This window comes from Nicotiana tabacum, chromosome 9 (genome assembly GCF_000715075.1).
Source record: "Nicotiana tabacum cultivar K326 chromosome 9, ASM71507v2, whole genome shotgun sequence".
NCBI lineage: Eukaryota > Viridiplantae > Streptophyta > Magnoliopsida > Solanales > Solanaceae > Nicotiana > Nicotiana tabacum.
Window position 1 is genome coordinate 103,767,588 of NC_134088.1, and position 8,320 is coordinate 103,775,907.

The 8,320-nt window shown below is 38.0% G+C and overlaps 1 protein-coding gene across 3 annotated transcripts; it reads right to left on the reverse strand.

Annotated features, from left to right (window-relative positions):
* Positions 1–421: 421 nt before the first annotated feature.
* On the reverse strand, positions 422–8,073 carry LOC107789909 (pentatricopeptide repeat-containing protein At2g15820, chloroplastic). 3 transcript variants are annotated; one of them, XR_012694995.1, is made up of 5 exons: positions 7,494–8,073; positions 4,972–6,981; positions 1,798–2,127; positions 1,096–1,160; positions 422–1,009 (listed from the first exon to the last, which is right to left on the reverse strand). XR_012694995.1 is itself a non-coding variant. In XM_016611787.2 (2 exons), exons 1-2 carry the CDS (start codon positions 8,001–8,003, stop codon positions 5,083–5,085), a joined length of 2,409 nt encoding a protein of 802 aa, XP_016467273.1. In that variant the 5' UTR covers positions 8,004–8,073; the 3' UTR covers positions 4,842–5,082. The 3 variants fall into 3 exon arrangements, 1 of the variants encoding a protein (XP_016467273.1); XR_012694994.1 differs by having other exon boundaries at positions 422–1,160; XM_016611787.2 differs by lacking the exons at positions 422–1,009; positions 1,096–1,160; positions 1,798–2,127 and having other exon boundaries at positions 4,842–6,981.
* Between the last annotated feature and the right edge of the window lie 247 nt (positions 8,074–8,320).

Consider the following 8,320-nt stretch of genomic DNA (forward strand, 5'->3'; position numbering starts at 1 on the left):
AAATGCTATCATTATTAGAGGTAAAATTGTAAAATACATACTTTATTCTTATTTTCTTAAATAGAGTACAAAATCAATTGACCTCAAAAGCAAAATAAAGCATTAGTCATTCTTCAATAGGCCAACATCACCTATAACATTTTGAATTACCACAACTTTTTTCTAACATTGAAAAGGTTGCCAATTGTGAATTGTATCATATAAAATAATACTTAAATTCATAACCTCTTTATCCTTATTTTACACTTCACTGCCTCATTTCCTTATAATAATTTTCGTTTACTTACTCCATTAGAATGTATAAATTATGAATGTAACTTGATCATTCCTTATAAGTTTTTGTTTATATTATGGCAATTATGAATTTTTAATAGTCGTTTGGTTTGAATTAAAATTGAATTTGATACCATTATAAGTAGCTACTAGGTAATTCGATATAAAACATTAATCAACTTTACAGGAGAAATACAGGGGCATGGTTCAGCAAGTAGTTTTCTCATGCCATAACCACATTAAACAAAATTCGTTTAAGTACTAATATGCAATTATGCACACTCCACCCACAATGAGCATTTAGCAATCTAATCTGCGATTCATTTAGAAAGATCATCGATCCAGTTCAGCAACTTCCAAACTACTTTTTTCCAGAACTGCTTAGTAGCTGGATGTGAAGGGGAACCTTGGCGTAACTGGTAAAGTTGTTGTCATGTGACCATGAGGTCACGAGTTCGAGCCATAAAAACAGCCTCTTGCAGAAATGCAGGTTAAGGCTGTGTACAATAAATCCTTATGATCCGGCTCGTCTCAGCGACCCCGTGCATAGAGGGAGCTTAATGCACCGGACTTAGTGGCTAGATGTGTTGGAAAGAAAACAACAAGTTGATGTGGATAAAAATGGTTATGTAATTCAGCATTCTAGTGCAGTTCGTCAAATGTATATGATCTTCTGGGGTTAGTTTTCACCAAGCTGGTCGCTTGAGTCTATAGGCTTCTGTTCCAATTCACTTTCCTACAAGGTCTACTTTCAGTCAAGCGTGCTAGCTGCAATCAGAAAACATAGAAACAGAAAGTGCTCTGTATGGCACCGGCGGCTACCTTCTTAGTGATAGTATTGGTAGATGTTGGCACTCAATTAGTAGTGTTGACACATCACCCGACTCCTGTAGAAATTCATCCATCAGTTGCTTACAGAACAGGAAGGAACTGCAATTAATGTAACTGTATTTTTGTACTGCCCAGCACTATCTTACTGCCTGGCAATTTAAGGATGAAATCCTTTTTGTATAAACTTGACCTCTGGTGGTAACTTTTTTAAGTGTTGATCTATTTGTCATAACACTTACAGGAAGCATGTCAAATAATAAAATAAGAGAAAGCGAGGAACAACAACAACAATAACAACCTAGTATAATCCCACAAGTGGGGTCTGGGGAGGGCAGTGTGTACGCATACCTTACCCCTAACCTGTGGGGTAGAGGTGTTGTTTCCGATAGACCCTCGGCACAAGAAGATGGAAAGAGACAATAGAGCAGTAACAGCAACAGAGGCCAAAAAGATTAGAAAGTTTTTGGTATGAAGATGATAAGTACAACTCTATCTTGATAGTTTATAACTGAAGTCATTAACATGAAGATACAAAGCTACAAAGATGGCAAGTGATGATCCCACCTTAGTATTATTAACATGATTTTATTGAACACTTAAAAGTGAAAATTTCAGAAGCACAAGTGGTGATTCAAATACTAGAAGTGCAGCAATTGAAAGGACGCAAACAGGGGGAAAAAAAGAGCAACAAACCTGTAGCTAATTTCTTATATACTGCATATCTGTTTTTACCATCTGAGCTATGCATTTGCAGTTCTTCACCACGGTACTGGACGATGGAAACAGAGCACCCCCTAGCTTTCAGCTGTGGCTTCTCTGAAGCACATTGCTTAGCAAAAATATGAATGTGTGCACTTTCTTGGTGAAACATTGAGCTAAAAATTTTAGCACATTAGAGTAATTCACAGTTGCAGTTAAAGTTTGTAAGAGATTCTGGAGATCCGTTAAATTGCAGCATATTAAGTTCAGGAAATCTCTCCGTTCTCATCTATTTTTCCTCGATGGAGACTTGAGTTCAGCTGGCTGCATTAATCAACAAAGGAGATTGCTGAGTGTTAATTCAGATGCAATGAACACGTCAACTATTAAAATCCTCATATCTTCCTTCCTATGAGAATGTATATCAATTTCACAAATTATTGCAATGAAAGAAAATCTGAGTTCATTGAGTTAACTTAAGATTCATAGAACCGATTAGGTACAGATTTGAAATGCCACTGAAAATTCTGAAATTCATGCAACACGAATAGAACTAATAGGGTACTGTTCTGGAATTGTGTTACTTCACTAAAAAGAAACAAGTGAAACACTGCATGATTTCCTTTACTAGACCTCTTAGCAGATAATCCAGCTAACTACTTGAAAACCAATCCTAGGATGGCCACAAGCATAGTATTAAACATGTTTGCCGAAGCCCATTATTCTATTCTTGCCATTTTTCCTTTCCCTTTCCTTTTCCCTGTCTCTCTTTCTCCCATTTCCTTTTTGTTTCAGAATATAAAGTTCAAGGAGGGAGGCAGAGCCCAAAGAGGGCAGCCCGGTGCACGAAGCATCCCGCATTCACGCAAGGTCCGGAGTAGCGCCGCACCCCAAGCGGCTGATTCCACGGCTCGAACCCGTGACCTATAGGTGATAGGTCACAGGAGACAACTTACCGTTGCACCAAGATTCCCTTCTAATGTTCATATGGAAAGATCAAAATAAAATTGTAACGCACTATCTAGACATGGAAATCAAAATGGATGCATGAATATGGCCTTCTGCATCTACAACAGTTTTTTTGTGACAATCTCCTGCTAATTGTGAGAACCTTAGGTGATCAGATGTAAACAGGAACGAATCTCTTGAATTCAATCATGTTCCTTCATAATATACGAATTACCTATCTGACATAAATACAAGCCTTCAACTTATGCATCTAGCAGCTCTTCAAGACGACAAATTTGTTCAACCGGTTAAACCAGTGTCATTTGATTACCCGCAAATACAAAAAAATAAAAAATAAAAAATTAGAAGTACACCAATTGGCTATGCAATACGGAAGGCGGGCCAGAATAAATCAGATCCAGAAACCAAGAAACACCTCGGAAACCACTGTCTCTGCCAAAATACCCAGAGAGAGAGAGAGAGATAAGTTTCTCTTACAGGGTACTTGATGATGGAATCATATCCACCTTCTCTGGTGCCGTTGCTCTTACAGCTGCGGCATATCTAAAGCTGACTAATCAAACTGTAGAGATGGCTTAGAAACACATGGGAAAAAAAGAAAGTAGATATCTTGGGCACATTATAGCAAGTCACAGTGGCAGTGAAGGAGTGGAAAGAGACATTGATGATCTGTCAAATAGCAGCCTATTAAGTTCAAGACAGCTCTCTGCTCTTAACTTCTTCACTGCCTTATTCTTATCATCTTTTTTTCCCTCGCTGGAGACTCGGGTTTCTAGACTAGCTGCATTAGTTAACAAGAAAGATTGCTAAATGCTAATTCATATGCAAGAAACATGTCATTAACAAAGAAAAAATTCAATGAAATCCTCTCTTCCTTTACTATGGGAATAAGCATCAACTTTCACTATATAATTGCAATGAACAAAATCCCGAGTTTCATAGTACTGATTTGGCAGATTATGATATGACACGGGCAATTCTTAAGCTAACATACCCCCACCTCAATAACAAAATTACATCCTTTTATAGTTAAAAAAATAAAATGTTAGTGATTCTACCGTCATCCTCAGCTCTGAGAAAAAGTGCTCAGCACTGTATTCATCTCAAACTTGTGATTTTTTACCACAAAAAATTTCTCACATAGCAAGAACTTTGCACCAATTTGATTGACTCGGCATCTCTGCCCAGACAGTCATTCTGCTTGACTGACAACGTCAAGAGATTATTTCAATGAAACATATATAACACATGTAAGGATCGATATAAAGGCATATAATGGAGTCAGTTGTTTCCCTAGACCTAGTTGCAGTGCACAAAAACATTACACACATGACTATTTTTTAGAGGTATTAGGCAAAGCAGTTTATTAAAATAAAAAACATAAATAAGAGGTACAAAGAAAGCACTATTGCCATATGGAAGATCAACATGAAACAAGGTAAGCGCTATCTAGACATGGAAATCAAAAGGAACGAGCAAATGTAGCCTTCTGCTGTGACGTCAGTTTTGTTATGACAATTTGCTGCAACTTACGAGAATCAAACGTGATTAGGATTGTGTACAAAGAAAGTAAAAAGAATCTCTTGAATACAATAAATTGTAACTTGACAATATATGATTTGCCTTATACCCTACTTCTGTTTAATCACGGTGGTGTTCGGGCTAACTTGCACCACACTAATTCATCGGGTACTTGCTACCTTCTACCAGCACATGCACTAGGTAACTCTACCTGCCAAGGCTTAGCAGAAGGAAAGAAACCTAGTATTTTTTGTCTCTGTTGGGATTTGAACCAATTGCCTTATACCCTCCTAGTTTAATCCATGCTTTCAATTTAGGCATCTCGATTAGTTAAAACTACACATTTCCTCTTCCATTTAAGAAGCTGTAATTGATTACTCATAAGTACAAAAATAGAATTACACCGATTGTCTATGCCATACAAAAGGAGAGACAGATTAAGTCAGATCTAGAAACCAAGAGGCACCTCGCAAAAACCTCTCTGCCCCGAGAGAGAGAGAGAGAGAGAGAGAGAGAGAAGGAACAGTAACCCACACCAATCATTGGAATGAAGAAGATAAAATCTCAACGAATGTGCTGTACCAGAGGAATCTACAAGGTCATTCTAGAGCTACTTTATATTTATGTTTTTCACCCACCACTATACACATCAAAGAGCTAGTAATGAGTTAACAATACCTATCAAAAGAAGGCACTAGAGCACCTTATCATCCAGAATTCTGCAGCAACATTTTAACCTCAAAAAACCTATTACACCTTGCAATAAAGGCATAGAGAACAGTACATCAATCAAAAGAGGCCCTGTGACGTGTCAGCATCGTTGTAATCAGAATTCTTCTCGTCAGACTCCGACCCACTGTCAAAATTCACACTTTGGATTTCTAGGGATCCATCTGACTTGCCACCTGCTTTAAGGAGATCCTTTAATTTATCAAGAATATAGGGCTCTACCACTTTCCAGAACCATGTAGCATTGTCCCCCAGAAAACCAATCCAAAAGACCCTCCCCCTCTTTTTTACTCGGCTGTCTAATGATTGGGCTTTCAGCACTTTAACAATATTCGCAACTTCCTCTCGACTTCCCTTTACTCTCAATAGAATATCACCAGAAGATGTCCTGTAACCGCCATACATATACCAATAAGCAAGAACACAAGGTGACAGCCATCTATGTATAAGTTTTGGTATACCAGGACATCCGTTGGGCCAGAATTGATCAGCATAGAAAGTAAAACAAGAATGTGAGATGGTAGTAAAGGAACTAGGAATGTCATCAGTGCCATCCCCCGTCAAATCATGAGAGCCTAACCACTCATGAAATTCATCGTGTACGTGTCCCTTTAAAATGGCATGGATCCTCGACTCTTCATTGAAGTCAAAATGGATTGCATGTACTCTCCTCCTCCTCTCTCCATATGATCTCATTTGCAAACCCCCAAGAAGTAACCCCATCAAAACTTCTCGTTGTTCTTTTGTGAGCTTCGGCCTAATAGGTTCTTCAACTACTTTCTCTCGCAAGCTTAAAAAATAGTCAAGTTTTTCCATCAATGAAGATTCAATCTCAATGTCGTATTTCTTTTGGTGCATCAAATGATATATCTTTTCTGCCTTCACATACTCTCCAGAGGTCAGATAGCCTCTCAACATACTGTTGCAAGAACGAGAATCGAGACTAATTGCAACATCATCACGCATTTCATTGAATATTTCTTCAGCCCGGTTCAGATTGCCAGTATGCACCAAGGAATCCAAATAAATATTAAAAACCGTCTGATTTGGAGCACAGATTTCACGGCAACGGAGAAAGGTAGACTCCAATTTCTCATGTAAGCTTGCAATGGAATACATTCCCATCAAATCGATGAATGATGGAATCAGCGGCTTCATACAACTGTTTATGAACTCGGACATGATAGACTCCGCAAGATCTAGTCTTTGAGATTTAGACAACACCTTTATTATCTTATGGTATGCTGCAACGGAGGTAGAACTCAGTTGTTTCTGCATCCTCCTAAATACTTCCAAAGATTTCATAGGCTCTCCGATCTTTGCATAGACTTCCATTTTATATACAAAAGCTTGTGAAGGAGGACTAGGATCAACGGAGAGGAGTTTTGACCAAGTTCGTTCGGCTTCCTCCAGATCCCCATCCTTTGAGCAAGCTCTCAAGACTGACACGAGTACCTCTTTGCTCTCTTGAATTCCTCTTGATCGCATCTCTGCTCTTAGCGCAGCAATTCTTTCCATATCCACTACATCCTGATAACTGTGAAGCCATATAAGACCACCAAAAATATCTTTGTGTATATCCAATCCAGAGGAAATCAAATTCTGATATATAAATTCTGCCTGTTTCAGAAAGTGTTTACTGGAGCCCTGTGTCTTCCCCAAAAGAGCTTTAAACAGAGAATTGTGTAAGTTAAGCCGAGGCTTATAACCTCCCAAGTGCACCATGCGGTTATAGATGCGACACGCTTCATCTAACACTGATGGGCCAGGTGAACTAAGATAGGCGATGATGAGAATATGGAATGTAGATTCAGAAGGCACTCGTCCCTGATTAATAATGTCATCAAAAATCTCCTGGCACTTCAAGTGCTTTCGTTCCTTACCCAAGTAATCTGCTAGTTTCGTAGCTAGAGCAAAATCAAATCGAAACCAATGTTGCTGCATCATCCATTTGTAAACCTGTTATGCGCAACAGAAACTTTTAGATCTTTGTGATTTAGAGTTTAGACTCTACTATTTTAAATAGCTAATAAAGAGTAATTAGATCCCTTATGTGATCAACCAAAACACTTTTACCAACATAACCAAAAACACAAAAAAAGACAGCAACTTTTTTAAGAATGACTAATCTAAAGGAAATTTATCATGAAAGCAGCTTCATTTTCGCGAATACGCATACAGTAACAGCAATATAAGTTGCGTTAACAGTTTTCTCAACATTCTCCAATATTTGTAGTAACTTTCTTCCACATAATAGCTAATGATAAGTCAGGCTACAAATGATACAACAACAACAACGCCTCAGCTCCGAACAATTAGAGTCCGCTATAGGAATCCTCACTGATTAATTTAAGCTCAACTCATGTCATCATCATACATGATCAAGCTAACAAAGAATGATCAAAAACACAAAAAGACATCAAATTTTCTAAAAAAAAGAATGACTAAACTAAATGAAATTAAGACATTACCCTGAAAGCAGCTTCATTTTCACGAATACGCATACAATGAACAGCAACGTAAGTAGCATCTTCTTGTTTAAGCCATTTCCTCTGTGCATTAAGAATCCGAACCATAGTAGGTGTTTTATGTGCTGGAAGTTCCTTACAAAGCCAAGCTAATCTTGACCTGCGCCATTGGTCAGGAATGTCCTCTAGTTCACTAACCTCAACGGCCGGTGTTTCGAACTTTTTCAGCTCAGTAGAATCAAAAGACTCGTCAAAATTGAAACTTTCAGGAAACCCAGTTGAAGAAATGTCACATTTGTTATTGTCTTGGGTTTCATGTGATGAAAACAGAACTTGTTGGGGTAAAGTAGATAAGGGAGAAAATGAAAGGGGTTTTAAGGGAAGGGAAAAGGGTGATGAGGTCGATAAAAGGCGGCGGCGGCGGTGACGGTGGTGGAAAGGGGAGGAGGAGAGAGAGTGGAGGAAAGTGCGGGCTGTGCTCATGGGATATTTGACAAAGGAAATTATCATCATAAAGAAGCAGAGTATTATGTATTTGCCATTTATCCAGTCTGCACTTCTTCAGATTAGAATATCATTGGCCTATTCTGAATTCATTCAAAGTTAGGTATTACAAACAAATTAAATTGAACTGTTACTTATACTTAAATTGAAAGTTGGGTATTACAAACATATATATATTAATTACCAATCAGTTAATATTAAAACAGGCCACTGTTTCACCTTGCTAAAGGGTCATTTGGTTGGAAAATAAGTTATATCATGATTAATTATTCCGAGATTAATTATTTCATCCTCCATGGGAATAAAAAAATACTACAATCCCGAGA